At 31.8% G+C, this 21,160-nt stretch overlaps 1 protein-coding gene and 1 pseudogene across 1 annotated transcript; one reads left to right on the top strand and one right to left on the bottom strand.

The window, feature by feature from the left end:
- The first annotated feature begins 2,711 nt into the window (after positions 1-2,711).
- On the top strand, positions 2,712-3,092 carry LOC145571360 (putative lipid-binding protein AIR1 pseudogene; annotated as a pseudogene).
- Positions 3,093-9,757: 6,665 nt separating this feature from the next.
- On the bottom strand, positions 9,758-20,344 carry LOC145572621 (short-chain dehydrogenase reductase 2a-like). The gene is made up of 2 exons (XM_081631580.1): positions 20,256-20,344; positions 9,758-10,562 (listed from the first exon to the last, which is right to left on the bottom strand). The coding sequence occupies exons 1-2, from the start codon at positions 20,342-20,344 to the stop codon at positions 9,758-9,760; spliced, it is 894 nt and encodes a 297-aa protein (XP_081487706.1).
- Positions 20,345-21,160: the final 816 nt, after the last annotated feature.

Here is a 21,160-nt window from a genome sequence, read left to right as displayed (position 1 = left end):
TTTATTATTTAATACAGAGTACTAGTATTTCGTATTTTATGGAAAAGTAATAATGTGAAATGTCCTTTAATACTCAAGCAGTCAAGCTAGCTTGCTCTTGCTCAATTATCACCTCTTGCATTAACTAAAAGGATAAACGTTCTCCAAAGTGATCAAGGGCTCTAATCAGAAATTATTTATTTTGGGCCTTGAAACAAAATTAAAGTGGCCTCTAAATTGGCGTTATGATGTTATTCTGTAATCTAGTTCTTCCATATGTCGTGAGTGACTAGTGAAACTCTTAAGTGTTCCACTATTTGCTTGCTGACGGTTGAATATAGAGTGCGCTTACACGAGATACTCTTTGTCTACAACACATATCTTGTCTACAACACATACAAATAATTTATACTCTATTACGATTTACGAGGTCATATTATTATCTATTAAGGACTTCTTCCATCACTTCCTGATGTTTTTTTTTTTCTTAATTTAATTTTAAACAAAAAAAAAATCATTTGTCCATCTAAAAGATATTTTCGAGCACAAGCCCGTGTTGTTGTCTATAACCATTTGCGCGCATGCACTAGACTAAACGCACAATAAGCTACTTGTACTCACTAATCCATGCATATTCTTAAGTAATCCGAAATATGCTATAAAGTATAAGGTCGTATGTAGTAAAAAGCTAAAACTGATTGTGGTAGCTGATTATGACTAATAGATAGTATTAATTGTTTTGACTAAGACTAAATGCTTGTATAAAAGTGTTGGTAAATAGTTATTAATTGTAAAAAACTTTTTAAGTATGCAAAATGGCCAATAAACTAATTGTAGGGGCAGTTAGTTGAGATAGAGTTTTACATGAAATGATGTTATAAGTGTAATTTCACTTAAAAAATTTAATCAGCCAATGAAAAAGTTCCTCTAAGAAGCTTATTGATCAAAAAAGAGCATATTTGGTGGAATAAACTCTTTAAATCAGTTCTCCACCAGACACTCCAAACTACCTTATTATTTAGTGGTCAATCCACTAATATTATTGGTCAAATAAGCTAATCTTCCCCAATAAGCTCTTAACCAACACCTCCTAAATTACTTTACTTTCAATTGAGATATTGATTTCATTCTCCTTCTTATCATCATTTTCGATCCTACTACAAAATTATTCCTCTATTTTTCTAAATGTAACTCACTTTCCGTTTTCATTTGCTTTTCTAAGTTTTCTACTCATTTTTACTTTTATTTCTTTTATGGCAACTTCTGCACAATTTTTTTTCTTTTATCACCTATATCAGTACAACCTCACTTTGTAAACCTATAACTTTATTTAAACATTTGTTTTTACAATTTTTCTAATACAAAGTAGATTATAAAAACAATCTTATTGTTAAAATACAGTACTAGTTTAGGTTATTGGTTGAATTGATTTTCTGATGTAATATTAGAACAATTGTGAAAAGCACGAGGTCACGAGTTTAAATATTCATCCATCCTTTCCACCCAAAGTTAAATATATATGTCACACTAAATAAAAGAGTTTATACCTTTTTTTTTTTTTTTTTTTTTTTGAGGAAAAAGAGTTTATACTTAAACTAAGCTAATGATTGAAGTGGAAGATTGGTTTTATATTCTATCAATATCATAACTCGCGCACGTACACAATAATTAAATACAGTACATATGTTTGCCTACAAATCCTGTCATTTTGTGGCCTACAAAATAAAAAAATTTAAAAAATAAAAAAATAGAGGGGGGGGGGCATTCCGGCGTTACGCGCCTTTTCAGTAAAGGAGCGAAAGGTTAGACCTTTGTTGCTGAGTCGGTTTCTTTTGCTCAACCATATTCTGTAGAGGAATCGGAGAATGTTTCCCTCCTGAAACCAGAAAGGCAGTAGTCAAGGGGGGGGGGGGGGGGGGGGGGGGTCTGATTAAGCTTTATATTAATTATATATATCTAGCTGGTTATGGCCTCATGGAATAATGGGGGGTGAGCTTAATTTAGGGTCCAATCCAAAACCTGAGATAGGTTACTTTTCATTGGTCAAATATGTCTAGGTGTACCTAAGCTACAATGATACCCATTTCTACGTAATTGAATCACTAAAAACCATATACAAGTAGATATTAAGTGTTCTTTTTAGAATAAGACATTATAATGGGAAGAGATATCTAGGTCTCATTTTATTTTCAGAAAAAAAAAAAAAAAAAAAAAAAAGCAGTGAAATATAAGATCAATTTCAAAAAAATAAGAATTATCTAAAGTTAAATCAAAACTAAATAATCGATCAAGAATAACACCGGGGAATGAGAACAAAAAATAAGATCGATATGGTTAATTAAATCGATCAAGATAAATGTTTTTACGAACACCGGAGTGTATGGGAAGATAAAGATAGGAGTAGTTGATCAGCATTGTACGACAGACTTGAGTTTTCATTAGCAATAATATAGTACATATGCATACCTAAAATAGTACGTAGTATGTATCATGATGAGTTGCTAGTTCAACGAAAAAAATAAATAAATAAATAAAATCTAATCCGTTAACATTTCATACTCATCCAGCCAACTCAATGTCTCAAAATATCTATATCATATCTTTGAAATCTATAAATAACTCATCAACTTCCTCAACATTGTACCACAAACAATAATTTCATAATTTGTGTTTAGCTCTTTAATTTGTTAGAATCACATAAACTAACGATTTTCCAAGTTATTATATTAAAGATGGCCTCTAGAAACACAACTTTACTTGCTCTCTTTCTTGCATTGAACCTTGTTTTGTTCGACCTTGTTCTTGCCACATTTGAAGAGCGGCCTCTAAAGGCATGCCCCCCGGATACCCTTGAGTTGGATGCGTGTACATATGTGCTTTATCTTGTTCACCTTCGCATTGAATCAACTCAAAAGAAGTTGTGTTGTAACGTTGTAGGCAACCTTATTAAACTTGATGCCGCTACATGTCTTTGTACCGCCGTAAATGCCAATGTTTTAGGCCTAATTAACCAAGACATCAACGTTGATCTTGCTGCTCTTGTCAACTATTGTGATTATAAGCTCCCAAGTGGCTTTCAATGCCCTCCCTCCACATCGTGCCAGCGTGCCTAGCTAATTAATTAGCTTATTTCTTCTTAGATATTTGTTTTGCTGTCTTTGTTAGTTATTCAAGATTAGATCATATACCCTTTAATTTCCAAGTATATATGATTGTGTATAACTTAATTTTGTTAACCTATTTACTTTCAACTAGGTTGCATGTATTGGTCTTGTACTACCTAATGCCTATGGCATTGAGCCATTGATAAAATAATAATAATAATAATAATAATAATAATAATAATAATAATAATAATAATAAAGAAAATTTATTTGTAGTCTTCCATGACGATGATATTATTATTATTTAATTTGTTTGTTTTGAATGGATAAATATGATTTGCAATTGCTAATTGTGAAATTTTTTTTAAAAAAAAAAAAAAAAATTGCAAGAAAAGAAAAGATATCTAAAATTTAAGGTCAGGCTTTGCTATTTGTTTGCAAATGAATTTCTATGCAAAGACACCAATATTAGCAAAATAGCAAGGGTGATAAGTTGGGTGTATTTTTAAGTAGTTTAGCTTAGGGCTGTCAAACGTTAACACGGCACGATAATCCGACATGAACTCGACACAAAATAAGCGGATTTGGGTTAAGAATTCTTGATCTATTTAAGTGATTGGGTCGACACGAAAGTAAACGGGTTAGGTTTGGGTTGAAAATTTCAACCCAAAACCGACACACATAACCCGATTATGTTAATGGGTTGAATGGGTCAACCTATTAAACTGAACATGACATGCTTGACTTGTCTATTGAAATAGTCAAAATAATTGAAATTTTTTTATGCCAATCTTACCAACCCCCAAGACTACATAAGTTGGTGGTTTAAATATTTTAGTAAAAACTTCTAGTGGACAAATTAAGGTTTTCCGAGTAACATGTTTAATAAGCAGGTTAGTTTTTGGATCAAGGGTTTTCAACCCATTTAATAAATAGTTTAGGTTTGGGTCAAGAGTTTATCAACTTGTTTAATATTGACACGAACACAAATCCAACACGACCCGTTTGATAGCCCTAGTTTAGTTGGCTATAGGATCACACTACTCATATAAGAGGAATATGAAAACATAACGCATAAATAATATAATGGACGAGGTCATTCGGGAGTATATGTTAACCAATTGTATGCATACATATTTAGCATATTGTACAGACTAAAGACTTAAAGAGTGTCCCATCTTCCTTATCATTGTCCACATCGGAATGTAATTGTATCACTTGAGCTCGTATTCTCAATCTAGTTGCTTCCCAAAAATGTGTTTACCATTATATTCATAATTCATTTTTTTTGGATCTATTTTTTAATTTTAAAAGATGAACACGTCCTAAGTTTCCAATTTTGATACTCATTATAACGACCTAGTATAGTTTTTGTTAATCCAAATACATCATAATTTTGTTATAGTTAGAGCCACGAAGAGTAGATGATGTTGTAGTGTATGGTGTAACTTACATTGCATTTAATCTAACACATGTAACGTTTGATCATCTATTTTACTTGTACGCTGCACGAATTCACCAATCCACACACACGTATCACATATGTAGTTTATACTTCCTCGCCGAATATAGTGCTACAACAAAATGCTTCCATTCCATATATTATACTTTGTATGATACTGATCCCAAAATTGAGAAAATAGGAATCTTAGCTTACAATATACAACGTATTATAAATATATCGATAGTAACCTGTGTCGGGAATACCTGTGAGAGGTTCCGGCCTGAAAGAACCCTTCTCCTTACCAACCAAACAAAAAAACATGTCGATAGTTATCAAACGTAATACATCACAAATTATCTAACCCACACATAATACCACAATCATCATCCGAATTCAAAATTTCAAGCCAATCTTCAGAACTAAAGCTAATATCATTACTCAAATCATGGGCCTGGCCCAATAAACCAGGCCCATCATCAAACATGGGCTTTACAGGCTCTTGACGATCATTCTTTTCATCTAACGACTGTAAGAACTCAACCCACCAACTATAAGAAGCATCAAAATTACCCTCATTATCATCAAACTCCAAAGTCTCCAAAATGGGTGTTGGGCCTGCAAAAACTGGGCCTTCAGTTTTAACCCGTGAAGGCCCAATTTCCTGTTTTAATTGGGCCTCTTCTTCGGCTGATTCTTTTGGGCTTTTAGTAGATAAAGATCCAATTTTGTCATCAAGAAATGATCTTTTGTGATGATAATGCAAAGCATTAGCAATTTCTTTTCTAGCTTCAGCAAAGTTAATTAGACAATTTGAGAGTGTTTTTCTTGAGTTTGATCTTCCTTTTTTCCTGGGTTTCAACAAATTTGCTGATGAGATTGTATAATTATTCTCGGGTTTTTTCTTATTTTTCATGACTAAACTATTTTTGGTTATGAATTTTTGTTAGTAAATTTTAATTATTTGGGGTTTGGAGAGAGAAGAATAAAGACAAGTTTAGAAAGTGGGAAATTACTGGGGGTTTGAGGGAAAATATTATAGGTGGCAAAATTAGGTCAAATTTGGGATTTGGATGTCAGAGTGAATTACATGTGTGTTGACACATTGACACATTGTAGATTATTTGGACACCTCAATTCTTTTTGATTTGAAAAAAAAAAAAAATCAATTTTAATCCAAAATTTCTAGACAGCCTAACCCATATGCCCACTATAATGACTTTGATCGTTTAGTAGATGAGCTTTTTAAGGGTAGTTTAGTCATTTTAGTGAAGTAACATATTTAGGTTATGAATAGAATTAGGTCCGGTTTGATTCACCTTATTTTTGCTAAATTGAAATTATTTTTACTAATTATTTATTATATTTTTTTCTTTGAACTTAATAGCGTTTATTGAACTATAACTCACTTCAAAGAACTGAATTAATTTTTATCAAATATTATATTTTTAATTAGATAAATTGAACAAAGCCTAACACATTTTAAGCATCTAAAATAATTATTTGGTGTACAATGGACTTATGGACTCGACTTTTCAGTCTCATGTTACTTTAATCGTCAGTTCAACCTGACATCATCATACCTTGATCATCGAAGACAGTTTTCCAATAACACTGAAAATACTTATATACACCCGAGTGTATGGTACATTTAAGGGTATTTTTTGCTCATTTGATGATTGTATGAATAATAATCATTAAAATGAGCAAACAATGCCCTTAAGTAGATGCAGCGTGCACCTGAGTGTATATAACAATCTCTCAAATAGCATTCTCGAGGCAACTCACTTTCCTATTTTGCAGGCAAATATTGCGTGATAAACTCACTAGTTGCTCCAACAACACAAAACTCTAAGGGCTTGTTTAGCATCATTTTTTGTTTTCAATTTATAAAAATTAAAATTAAAAAAAAAATAAAAAAAATAAACTAACAAACAGGAACTGAGAAATTTTTTTAAAAAAAATTTATTGTTGCCATTTTTCAAAAGTATCATGATTTTAATAAATTTGACTAAGTTTTGATTTAGTATATAACATATATCATAGTTCCTCTGTTCTTTTTTACTTGACATGTTTCTTTTATCACACTTGTCGATGCACAACTTTAATCATCAATAACTTTATTTCTCTATAAGTAAAAATTATAAAAGTTATATATTTTGATAGTATTTATTAAGACGATTCTAACAAGATCACATTAATATATTTTTCCTTATATATTATTCACAAAATACGGTCAAAGAAAGGATGATGAATAGTGTAAAAGTCAAAACGGGTCAAATAAAAAAAACGGAGAAAGTATAATTTTAAAAAAACAAATAACCAAAAAACTAAAACCACAACATTGCCCAGAAAACTCTAAGTTTTTTGGGTTTTTTTTTCCGAATATATATTTATGAGTGTTAATAAAGTAAGTTTTTTTCCATTTTTTTTTTCCTGCCCAGGTTATTAAGAGGTTTTATCTCTACGTATTCTACGAGAATGTTGACATGATACTAAAATAAAATACAAGCTAATAATATAATGAGTACCATATCCCTAAGTAGTCAAAGAATTTTTCCATTTAGGATGCTTGAGGTCACAACATTATTTCAAGCCACGACTATAAAATTTTCACAATTAAGTGCATACAAATTGAGTGGCATTAAGTGATGACACAACACATATCTTTAATGAAAATATTAGTCAAACGTAGGTCATAGACAATTAGAGATACGCCAACAACTTAGATTTCATGATCTTTTATAAAGGCTAATTGTTTCATGTAATATATAATTAATTAATTTGTGTAAGTGTTAAACTTATTTTTCAAGGAGTATCAGTGTAAAGTCCAAATTTACCAACACTGTCTAGAGTCACTTCAAACTCTCTACCAAGAAAAATTGGACGCATCAGAAATTGGTTTGAATGCTTTCAAAAAGTTGTTGTATGAGCACTGCTCGTAATGTGCTAACTAGCAGTATTGTGCTCTTAGGTTCAAAATACATTAAAAAAGGTTTTTTTTTTTAAAAAAAAATTTATTTATTGACAAGAAAAGGTTTATTCCTAAGATAAGCATGGTGATGACACCACAATGATGTTGACATACTTTCATTTCTAGATTAATGCTTCGTTTTAATCAATCCAGTCAATTTTCAAGATCATCAACATATTTTAAATGTGATTATTTCAGAACATTTATACGTTACAAATATGCATTGTGATTTGATTGATCCAACAACAATAACAAGAAAGGTTAGTTAAGTGATTAGATAATATTAAATAACTTTGAGTACATGGAGTAAGAAATTAAACTCCCAAAAACTTGTACATACGAAATTATGAAGTACTAGCTTAGTGATGGTGCATGCATATGTGTTTAACGCATGCATAGATTTTCTTCATTTAAAACTGATATAAAACTGAAGGAAACGAAAAACTTCACAGTATGAGTTATGATAAATTAATAATAACAATGATTAAAAAAATCCTATAGGAGACGAATGACCACTACCACAAAATAGGGAATAAATAACGCATAATATAGAGCTGTCAAGTTAGATAGGCGATCTCTAGCATTCTATAGAACGCATATGTAAGATAAGCGCTTTGTATGTTAAAACCTATAGAGTGCCTCTCATAGTTAACCGTTGCATACATGTTGTGTAGAAAATATGATTATAGATATAGAACGCCTCTCTAACTTAAGCGATCTATATGATATTAACATGATTAAAAAAATAATAATTAATCTAACCCTAACAAATCAAATACCACCTATCAGACATCCATTCCACTTCCTCTATTCACGCCGCCCTCATTCTTTCTCTCTCCTCTTTCTCTCCTCTCATCTCCATTCCTCTTCCTCTATTATCTCCTCTCAAACCCCACTAGAAGGCTAGTTAATTGTTTTTCAATTTCAAAATCAAAGACTAACGCATGCTCATTTAATTTGTAACATTTCCCTCAAATTTTCAAAAGTTAAATTTGATTGCATTCAATATTAGAGGTGAGAATTGTAGATCGAAGAAATCAATCGATTGCATTCAAATCAGTTTCAACAAATTGGTAGTGCTCCGCTCGAATGCCGCCATCGATCGAGTCGTATTAGCCACCGTCGTTAGATCTGGGTCCGTTGAAATGAGGTGTTGCTACTATAGAACAGATTGTGAAGTCTAAAGATGCATAAAGGTATGGTAAATGAAGGGTAATCTCATTTGTGTTCGAATTTAATGTTTAAATCCGTTTTTTGGTTGTTTGAAAGTGATGAATATGATTTTTATGGGGTTTTTTGTCGATCTATAATTCATGATTTAATTCCAATTCAAAGTGTTGATTTTGATTTTATAATTCATGGTCTGGGTCTGTTAAAATGTTTAGATCTGTTTCGGTTTTCATGTTATGAACTTATAACTTTTGATTTTCATCTGTTATTAATTGATTTTTTATGTTTTATAATATATGATTTTCATGATTTTAGCAATTTTTCATCTCATAATTCCGATTTTCATGTAATAATTTCTGAATTTTATCTTTTGTCAATTGATTTATATGATATAATTGGGATTAATTTCTGATTTTAAAACTTTTGATTTGCGGGTGTTTGGTACGGTGTAGGTTCTCTATTTTTGAGGTTGGTGGAAGCGTACTAGCCGGATTGTGGATGATTGCGGTGCAATTCCAAGTCGGTGCTCTTCGATCTAAAGCTGTTACCACATTGATAATTAATTAATTAGTTATGTTAGAAACCTTGTAACATAAATTTTTATCCTCAATGATTGAAATACTTGTATTCATTTTTTTTATAAATAAAAATGTTATTGTTATTGTTATGGTGTTTTAATTATTACGTATGAATTATAATTATTATTGATAATAATAATAATAATGTTTTTTTTATTGAAAAAATGAGGAATAGAGAGCGCCTATCTATAATAGGCGTTCTGGTTTTATGTAGCTATATAACGCCTTTCCTAAGATGACAGCTCTCTTTTCCTTGTTGGTTATTCACTTTGTACCTTAAATATGAAGCGCCTATCTTAGATAGGCGTTCTGTAGACTTTATAGGGCACCCCCTCAGAAGAACGCCTCTGAGGCGTTCTATATTGCATGTTTTAGGCGTTCTATATTCATGTTTTTGTAGTAGTGGATAAAGTAACTTAAATAGAGATGCAAACTAATTAAGATCCAATTGGACTACAAAGTTACAGTCCAATAATTTTTTGTCAAGTTTAAGGACACTAAAAAAAATAAACTACAAGCCAATACAATTTCTTGAGGTGGTAAATCCTCCATCTATAACAAGGTTATGACCACTTATATATTTGGACTCGTCACTGACTAAGAAGAGTGCAGCCTCAGCAACATCTTGAGCCTTAAGTGTTGCACCCTTCATATTAGCCAACCCTTTAACCATTTCTTCCACTTGTTGCACCCTTGACACATCATTGACGTGCTCTTCTTCCTCATCATCACGCCATGCATTAATTAGCATGGAGGTTGCTACACCAAAAGGGGAGATACAATTTACCCTAATCCCATACTTTCCAAGTTCCAATGATGCATTCTTTGTAAGACCTACAATTGCGTGCTTCGAGGCTGTGTAGGAATGGGGTCCGCACCCACCAAGGACCCCGGCTACACTAGAGGTGGAGATGATGCAACCACTTTTCCTAGGGACCATGGCCCTAGCGGCGTATTTAGTCCCTAGGGCCATCCCTTTCACATTTACACTCATAATTTTATCAAATTCATCACCATCAAAATCCATAATGCTCTTGACTTTTTGTTGGCCTAAGATTGCGGCATTGTTGAAGAAGATATCTAGCTTGTCATAGAGCACAATTGTGTTTTTGACCAAATTTTCGACATCTTCTTCTTGACTAACATCGCAATGGATGTAGGTCACGGTAGGGGACAACGAGTCTGCTATGGTCATGCCTTTGGTGTCCATGATATCGGCTATGATTACCCTAGCACCATGGCTTGCGAAGAGTCTCACAACTGTTTCTCCTATACCTCCCGCTCCTCCTGTGACAATTGCAACTTTTCCTTCCAACCTATATACACTAGAAACTATTATGAATGCAAAAACGTTTTAAAAAAATGTAAAAAATACCCTTATGACATTAAATCTTATCACAACATTTTAATACATGACATAATTTGGATTTGGACTTTTTTTTTTAAAGGTTAGATACGGGGGCCCACCTCGTGTCACAGGAAGTGAGATGAGGAATCGAATCCACACCATTTGTGGGGGTGATGGATTGACTTCTAATTGTTAATGAGCGATAACATACATTTGAATATCTGATCATATATGTATTGATGACTTTTTATATCATTGAAAAATAGCTTAATTACTAAGAGCAAATGTAATTAGGGTTAACTTGAAGGCATACCGTACATATATTACTTTATATTCATAAATATTTTACATGTGATTCATATAAAGTTTGCTTCTTTTTTTTCCTTTCACTTTTAGGCTTGTAGCCAAATGGATAGTCACATCACATATCACAAGTCCAACAATGAATAATCTACATACATTCTTTAAATATTCCACGTAAAAGTCTAAAACGATAATCTTTACATTATTATTGCGTAATATATATAGCTTATTTTCTTTTATCCCATGGTTTTCATTAGAGGTCAATGCCAGATGACAAGTTATTATTAAAGCAGGGAATTAAAACATGCAGTCGGCAAATCCTGTTTAAATTTCGGCGATTTCGGCGCGTAAATGTTAGCCTTGTTTAATTTACATGGTCAAATTGAAAGGTTTGTTTATCGTGCTTTAATTTCTGTCACTAGCTATTAGTTGAGTTGACTTTTTTTTTTTCACGTGCTATTTATTTGATTAAGAGAAATATCTTATCAGACTTCAATCCATGTGATTTTATTAACTAGACTAACCTATACAATTTTATTGATCTAGTATGTATGGGTTAGACACTTTTAAAAGTGAAGGAGAAGGTCATAAGATTAAGGTATCCGTACTCTCAAATTGTCCTTGACAGAAATTGAACCCCAATTTTAGTGTTGGTAGGTGCAATATTTCCCACTTGACGAAGCTTAACTTGATACATACAATTATATATTGAAGGATTTCTTATCGATAAAGATGTAAAAATTGGAAGAGGGTGATTGAGAGTGACATGAGTGCTTTGTGGATTGAGGAAAATATGGTGGTAGATAGGGTAGTGTGGACTGTGGAGGGAGAAGTTGAAGTGTGATGTACATATACTTTTAAAATTTATTATCGTATTTAGTTTTATTATTATATCTACTAATATTTTATGAACTGTATTGATTTTAATTCTTTGCTAAAGTCTTCTCAAACCTTTATTTTTTACTCTAACGTTTTAACAACTCCTTTAAAGTAATCATGATTTTTATTTTTGGTTTTTTTTTAAAACTCCCTTAATTTTTCTTAGATGCTCTTCCTTTTACTCACCATTATTTCAAACTCTTTCAAATGATCGTATAATATCCCTTTTTTAATTTATATTATACGCTTCCTTATGAAGATTCATGTTAGCCGACCCCAAATCATTTTGCGAATAAGGACCTGTTCACTTCAATTTAATTTCAGTTCAGTTCAGCTCCAATCAATTCAGTTCATTTCCTAATTTCCTACTCTCATAAAATATTCAGTTCAGTTCAGTTTAGTTTAGTTCAATTCAGTTCAGTAAATGTGAACAGGCCCTAAGCCTTTGTTGTTACGTTGTTGTTGTTGTAAAAATTCAATCAGCAACTTAAGAAATTTAAATGATTTAACCTACAATAATTATGCTTAAAAATATAGTTAAAAAAAAAAACATTACAAGCTATATTATAGGGAGTATAACGTAGGAAAAATTATAGGAAAAATGGACGTGAATAACCCAACTTATGCAAAATATAATTAGTTTCAATCTTCAAATGTATGAATAAATAAAGATTATTCTCCATTGAATTTTCAATTCAATTCAAAGAAGAAACAAATTAATATCAAACTACATGCAAAAAAGAAACAAATTAATATCAAACTACATGCAAAATCTAGATAGATTATTGTCTAAGCCAATATGTTAACCTATTAAGCATTGGAAAATTAAAAAATTTCAGTATAAACTGATAAAAATAACCCTTACTAGAAGCCAACAAGAAAACATCAAGAAAAATAAACATCAAACACACCAATTTGTGCATACTTTTGTCATAACTTACCAACTTCATTTCATTTTAGGAAGTCTATTTAATGTTGGTATGTAGTCCTTATATCATTACCCTACATTACAATATTACATACACATTTTCCAAAAGTACTATTTTTAAATTTTTGACAAAATTACACATCATTTAATTTGTTATCATCATATGGAGTATATATTGCTCACAATTTCAATTGTAATTTCTTGCAAACTGTCTACATTAGGGTTTTTTTTTCACTTTATTAAATTTTGGAAAATAAAAAAAATTATTCCAATTACCCTGTTGTCTAATATATTTTTTTTAAAAAAAATCTCTTTATTCTAAAGCTCTTATTCCTTCTATGATCGGATGTAAAAATAAACAGTCTAAAGGATTATTAAAATATATATATATATATATATATATATATATATATATATATATATATATGAATATATGTATTCATCTCTTAGCCTATCTTTTAAGCCTACAAGAGGATGATGTGAATAGTTCTAATCAGTTTACATCTTCAGTGAATTGATCCCCTTTAAATATAACCAAAAAAAAAAAAAAGTGAATAGATAATCAACTCCTAATTATATACTAAAGACACGTACGCCAGCAATGACACGAGTCATTTTCTGGTATATAGATAGTTTTTTTTTTTTTTAAGTAAATTTAATAATAATTGAATGAAAAGTTGACTCTAATTTTTAGCAAAACTTGTATAGCCTAAATAAATTATGGTTTTTTTAAAAGAAAAAATAGGAAGATTATATATGATTATAATCCAATTTTTTTTTTTTTAATTATTACAATATATAGATATAAGATATTAGAATCACAAAATATATTTGAATAGCTAATTCAAATTTATGTTAAAATATAATTGATAACACGATAAAATACACCTTTTACAGGCCATATTTATATGATATTTGTCGTGAATTCTTTCTACATTTAATTATTTAAGCGTTAATTTATATATATTTCGTTATTGCTCTCCTCGGGATCTTTTTCTTTGTTTTGTAGGAATAAGCTATTGTGTGAGTTGAGCTATGTATTGGAGATGTTTTAATATGACAAAGAAAAGGAAATTACACAAGGATAAACTACTCCACAACCGAGGTGTGGCATATGCCTTTCTCCACAACCTACCCGCGGAAGCACATTATAAAAAGGAAGAAGAAGAGTGGTGTGGCAGCCCATTCCACAGCCCGCCTGTGGCCAGAAGAGGTGCGCCACAACCAGGTTGTGGCCTGCTCGTGATTGGTACTTTGTACACGAAATTGGGCTTGTATGGGCTTGATTTCTCAGGAGTTTTAATTGTATTCAACTACTCTAATATTATCTTTGGCTCACTGCTTATATATAACTTGTTATTAGGGATAAGAATGGAGTAGCCGCATGATGCAAACCAGGAGCAGCAACTAGTTAGTTGTTCTTTAATGATTTTCTTCTTTGCTTATTTTCACTTTCCTTTTATTATGTATTTCTAGTCTTATTTTCTAGGGTTAGGTTGAACCCTAGCTATGATTGATACTTGATTTGTTCTTTTAAATTCTCAATTAATTGTTTATATTGTTCATGCTTAGGTGATTGTGCTTATGCCAATACTAGATTAGGGATAATTGGTATTGTTATTATTCCATTGTCTTGATTGCAACGGGAGTTGGGTTTTGACGGATTTGAATAAATCAATTAAGAGTATGAAATTCTCCACGGAAGTAGGTAGGACGGATTATTAGGAAGTTAGGGTGCCGAACTTAACGTCTTTAATTTACATGATTCCACGGAAGTAGGTTTGATTGTTAATTAGGGAAGCCATTGACAACTCGGGAGAGATCTTTGGTATTTTATAGGGCGTACCTTTCCTTGTGAACGTATAATTAATTGATTGGGGTAAGAATTTGTCTTGTATTGATTATGCTAGTGGTGATACTTAATTCTAGATGTTTTTATTATTTGATTTTCTCGCTTTAGTAGTATAATATTTTCAACCCTATTTTGATTGACTCGACTAGTTTTAATTCATAGTAACCAATATTGATACTACCTTCTCTGTGGGATCGACCCTGACTTACCCTACTACATAATTAGGAGGTTTAGTTAGGTATTATTTTTGTTAGGTGTACGACCGCCTATCAAATTTTGGCGCCGTTGCCGGGGAAGGTGACGGATTGATTTGGTTTGCTTAGAATTAATTAGTTTGAGTTTGTAATTTATTATTTTTTTTTTATTTCTTTTTGTTTGTTTGTCCCTTGTTCGTTCTGTCATTTGATCATGGATTGGAATCAATACAATGGTGAGTATTCTAATAATTATCATCAAGATTATAATGGCTATAATGCTTGGGATTATCATGTTTCTGATTTTGGTGCTTCTTATCAAAATTCCCAAAACTTTTGTAGGAACCCTTATGATTTTTCCCATGATAATCAAGCTTATGAGAATTATTATGACCCTTCTCCTCAATATGAGTATCAATGTGATAACTCATATTCTCCATTTGATTCTCAATTTTCTTATGAGCCTCAAGCATCTAAATCTAGATTAGAGCTTCTTGTTGAAGAAAGTGCTAAAATATACAAGGATATTGAAATTCAAACAACCGAGTCAAGATTAAAGTTTATTTTTGCAGATTTCATTGACGAGGTTAACTCTAGTTTGGAGCAACTAACTGACCAATCAAAGAATTTACAAGCCCAATTGAATTCTATTCAACAATCTCTTGATTGTCAGTTGATGTATGATGAAGATGATGGCTTAAGGTATGATGAGAATGAAATCCATGTAGAGGAGAGGAATGATGAAAATTGTGAGAATTTGAAGGAAGTTAGGGATGAAATTTGTGAATTTGATAACGAGGATTATAAGGATGAGAGAGTAGAGATTAGTGCGCCTTTATCCAAGACGGTGTCTGTTGAGCCTCATATTCCTTTCTCTAGAAAACTTGTTCTTTACCCTTGTTCTCCCCCTTTACATCTCCCTTCTTTTGTCTTTTCACCTCCATCAATCCGTGATAATTTTGTGAACAAGGATTCTCATTTGGATGTAATTAATGGAAATATTTCTTTTGTTTTTCCAAGTGAGTCTAATAAGGTAGTAACTAATTTTCCTTTGTCTTTTGAGTCTTGTTTTTCTTTTTGTATTTTTAGTAGAGTCGTTAGTATTCTATACATTCTTTCTCTAATGTTTTTCTATCTAATATTTTCTGAGATGTTTGCAGGAACATATGATAAGCTTCTCAGAGCACTAACTTGTTCCGCATTGGTCTATAATTTAATAGATTAGTAGAGTAGTTTTGTTTATTTCTTGTTTTATTAGTGAGTTACGTAGTTTTGTTTTGTTTCTTTCTTTGTTTTTTTTTTATAGCTTTTCCTTAACTTTCCCCCTCTATCTATTTGCTTCTGTATGTGTTTCTATGTGATTGCAGGTGGTTGAAGTTGCCATACACGATCATGTACTCACCAAGAAAGCATCACAAGCAACATAGACAGAATGGTCCGCAAGCAGGTTGCGGCAATTTCATCTTCTACGCAGCCTAGTTGCGGCAACATTCTTCTTGTGCATCAAAATCAGTTTAGTCCGCAACCTGGTTGCGGCCAACGATGCTACATCGCAGCCACATTGCGGCATAAGATTTTCGAGAAGCATGGCCTGGATATGATTATATGGATTTTGGGTTTAATTGAGATACTTTTATGTGACATTGTTCCTGTGTTCCATTGATTCTTGAAGACCCTTTTGATTAAGCACTTTGGTTTGAAGGCTGGTGAATGGTGATATGTCGGTATTGGTGCTTGGCTGTAATCATAAGGGTTGTTACACCCTCCCTTCCATACTCTATTGAGACTCTGTGAGTATCTTAGCTTCCCTCTTTATTTAATCATGCTCTACTATTATTGCATTGTGGACACTGCAAATTTTAAGTGTGGGGGAGAGTTTTATTATTCTTTGGACATTTTAGGCTTTGTTGTCTTAGTGTCATCTTGGACTTTTATTCCAAAATGTGAAACAAGTGATTTTCTAAAAAAAAAAATTCTATTTTCTTTTCATGAATTGATTGGCATTAGCTTGAGTAATTCGATAAGTAGCATAAATCCTTTTGATAACAATTGTTTGTGGTTAGATGGTTTCGCTTTCCTCTAGTGTGATAAGTACCTTTTGGAGGGCCACGAACCCCGTAAGACTCAAATCGAATACCCTCTTTCTTGATCGCCCCAATTGAGACTTGCATTTTAGCTTCCTGAGATCGATTATTGAATTGTTTGGGAAATATGATTGAGGCATATTTTTGTTATTTAGAGCTTTCAGAGTCATCTTTAGGAATTTTTCTTTTTATATATGTTATATCCTTCTCTTTTTGATAGCCCATTTGAGCCTTATTTCTTTCTTGACTACTCTTGTGTTACAACATTATGGTTTCGTAATGCATTGTTTGCATAAGAAGAGTATTTTGCTAAGGCATGTTGATTTGTATGATGAGCTATTTGAAGGAAGGTGGTATGAAAAAAAAAAGGAGAAAAAGAAAAAGTGAATAAAGATGTGAAAAAATAAAAAAATAAAAAAAAAGAGAAAAAGATGAAAAAAAATTCAAAAAAAAAAAAAAAACAAATACATCAAGTATTGAAAAAAATGATGAGAAATAAAGAAGGGTGAATGTTGAGTTGATAAGGAAGAGTAATGCATTCATTGTTGGCGGTGTGATGTTTGATCTCATTAATTTCATTGTTGATGTTTCTTTACTCCTAGCATATTACATTCAAGGATGTTAAATATGAGTTTTATTGGATTGATTTTAAACCACCACATTCCCAAATTTCACCCTATCACCCAAGCTTACCCTTTTTAAAGTCCTCTTGATTTTCCTTGCAATTTGGTCCTTCTACCGGTGGAGGGCGAGATTTTGTGCAAGTCTTGACGAAGGTCATCAAATCGAAGTGAGGTATGAGCTAATATGGTTGAGCATCCTTGGGGAAGGTTCAAGCTTGAGGAAAGGAAGCGGTAAGATTGGTTGGTTATTGAAGGGTGCTACAATTTATCGTTTCATCCATGTCATTGATTTGTGATACATAAATCGAGTTTTGAATTAAAATGATTTTGATTTTTAATTTAATCACTTGGTTGAACAAATTGGTTTGGAAGTTCTTGATTTGGCTTTGTAGGTATGCCTTCTGAAAACCTTCACGAGACCATACTCGTCCACTAGGGTAGCCTAGGGGTTTAAAGGGCTTGTTGCACATGCTAAGTGCAATCGTGATTCCTACGACAGTGAGTTAGGTTTATTGCTTTATTAGGTTAGTATTTCTTATTTTAGTTTGTTTACTCGAGGACGAGTAAAGGTTAAGTGTGGGGGAATTTGATAACACGATAAAATACACCTTTTACAGGCCATATTTATATGATATTTGTCGTGAATTCTTTCTACATTTAATTATTTAAGCGTTAATTTATATATATTTCGTTATTGCTCTCCTCGGGATCTTTTTCTTTGTTTTGTAGGAATAAGCTATTGTGTGAGTTGAGCTATGTATTGGAGATGTTTTAATATGACAAAGAAAAGGAAATTACACAAGGATAAACTACTCCACAACCGAGGTGTGGCATATGCCTTTCTCCACAACCTACCCGCGGAAGCACATTATAAAAAGGAAGAAGAAGAGTGGTGTGGCAGCCCATTCCACAGCCCGCCTGTGGCCAGAAGAGGTGCGCCACAACCAGGTTGTGGCCTGCTCGTGATTGGTACTTTGTACACGAAATTGGGCTTGTATGGGCTTGATTTCTCAGGAGTTTTAATTGTATTCAACTACTCTAATATTATCTTTGGCTCACTGCTTATATATAACTTGTTATTAGGGATAAGAATGGAGTAGCCGCATGATGCAAACCAGGAGCAGCAACTAGTTAGTTGTTCTTTAATGATTTTCTTCTTTGCTTATTTTCACTTTCCTTTTATTATGTATTTCTAGTCTTATTTTCTAGGGTTAGGTTGAACCCTAGCTATGATTGATACTTGATTTGTTCTTTTAAATTCTCAATTAATTGTTTATATTGTTCATGCTTAGGTGATTGTGCTTATGCCAATACTAGATTAGGGATAATTGGTATTGTTATTATTCCATTGTCTTGATTGCAACGGGAGTTGGGTTTTGACGGATTTGAATAAATCAATTAAGAGTATGAAATTCTCCACGGAAGTAGGTAGGACGGATTATTAGGAAGTTAGGGTGCCGAACTTAACGTCTTTAATTTACATGATTCCACGGAAGTAGGTTTGATTGTTAATTAGGGAAGCCATTGACAACTCGGGAGAGATCTTTGGTATTTTATAGGGCGTACCTTTCCTTGTGAACGTATAATTAATTGATTGGGGTAAGAATTTGTCTTGTATTGATTATGCTAGTGGTGATACTTAATTCTAGATGTTTTTATTATTTGATTTTCTCGCTTTAGTAGTATAATATTTTCAACCCTATTTTGATTGACTCGACTAGTTTTAATTCATAGTAACCAATATTGATACTACCTTCTCTGTGGGATCGACCCTGACTTACCCTACTACATAATTAGGAGGTTTAGTTAGGTATTATTTTTGTTAGGTGTACGACCGCCTATCAATAATAATGGGAAAAGATGATAGATAATGCATAATACTTCATACCTTTGATACATATACTCCATATCTTTAAACTAAGTACATTGCAGCCTTTGCAGGTATGTTTGATAATTTATGATTCGATAAATCATAATACCTCCTACTTTCTTTAAAACACTTGATTGTATTATTTGTATATCACAAAAAATTCTAATGTGTTTTATTTATACGTGCTTTATAATCTACTATATATGTTCACCATATGTATTATAGAGAGAGTAATATGGTCTATTCTGATTTATTGAACTGAACTGAATTGAACTGATTAGAGTTGAACTGAATTGAACTGAGCTGAGCCGAACTGAATTGTTTATAAAAGAAGAAAATTAGGAATTGAACTGAACTGAACTGAACTGAAGTGAAATTAAGCTGAAGAGAACATGCCCTAACCTACCTTTTTTTTAAAAAAAAAAAATATAATAGAGGAGGCCAGGGTTTATGTGACAAAACATGCTCTATCAATCTATCATAGACAAAAAAAAAAAGAAGGTAAAATCCAATTATTATTTATATTTTAAAATTATATATAGTGTTAAATTGATATTATTAAATAATAAAATTATCGTGCATGACATGGACCCTAAATTAGTATTATACCAATTTTCTAATTTACACTTATCTAAATTTATATGAACTTGGTGTAAGAAAAATTAATCATATGAACCTCTTTGAAATAAAGTAAAATTAAATTATGCATGGGTCTTACTAATTAAGCAAAATTTAAACACGAAAATCATAATTTATGTAAAATCATAAGTAGATAGATTAATGTCTTAGAAATTACTTAAACATGCATATATAAGTGCACAATAACATTTTCATACTCATTAATTAATTTAATTTTAAAAACAAAGTATGGCTCGGAAATTAACTAATCCATAGTAAAAAAAAACATATACTTGGCGACTTGGCGTACCTTTTAGTGGGAAGAGAGGTGCTTCCCATATCAACATGATCGGCATTTGGTTGAAGTGTCTCTTCCAATGCTGATTGATGAACTGGCATCTTGAATTCTTGATAGTTGATATGCAACAAATAATGTACGGGAGTTTTTTTTATATTTTTTCTTTGTGTTTTAATGGAGGATAAATAGAAATGTTTTGATTAGGTAGGATAGAAAATGCTCAAGCAAAACAGATATTATTGCTTTATATATATATAGGATACAGAAATTTTGGTGTATTTGTATATTTTATTATATAATTTATTATATACAGCCATACAGGATTTTTTTTTTTTTTTTGAAGCAATACAGCCATACAGGATAGAATATGCAATCATGTCAGATTTTTTTTTTTTTTTTCTTTAAATGAATATCATGTATGATCTTGTCAAAAAAAAAATCATGTATGATACATCAGAAAAAATACATCCAAAAAAAATCATGTATGATACTCACACTTTGTGAGTTTGTGATAGGTGACATTTTAGCTACTCCTGAGCCTTGACTTCTTGAGATACGTACTTATCAATAAGAAGAAAAACTAACGTCAAATCAATAGTCAATATCTGAAAATTAAGTGGTTAATCAACTAGCTAGGTTTAGATGATTAAATCTTTAAGGAATGGTACTAAAACTTAACCTAGCTTAGGATCACCAATCTTCATAGCATTTGCTCTTATGGCACTCTCTATATAAAAAATAATACAGTTGTGCCAGAACTTGATCAATAAAATTTGAGAAATTTTATTACATCATGGCAAAAGAGAAATCAAAAATTTTAAAAAATAAATTTGAAAGTGTAATATAAAATAGCTTATTATGCAATAAGCCAATAAGTCTTGTAAGGAGGGTGTACATTAATTCCGTTGTAAGATGGT

Source organism: Chenopodium album, chromosome 12 (assembly GCF_948465745.1).
Source record: "Chenopodium album chromosome 12, dcCheAlbu1.1, whole genome shotgun sequence".
Classification (NCBI taxonomy): domain Eukaryota; kingdom Viridiplantae; phylum Streptophyta; class Magnoliopsida; order Caryophyllales; family Amaranthaceae; genus Chenopodium; species Chenopodium album.
Note: the sequence above shows the minus strand (reverse complement) of the source record. Positions and strands in the feature narration are given on the sequence as shown.

Coding starts and splice junctions, on each gene's coding strand:
- LOC145572621 (XM_081631580.1), bottom strand. CDS start 20,344: ATGCCAGTTCATCAATCAGCATTGGAAGAGACACTTCAACCAAATGCC. Junction 10,563..20,255: donor ACCTCTCTTCCCACTAAAAG/GTACGCCAAGTC, acceptor TAGTGTATATAG/GTTGGAAGGAAAAGTTGCAA.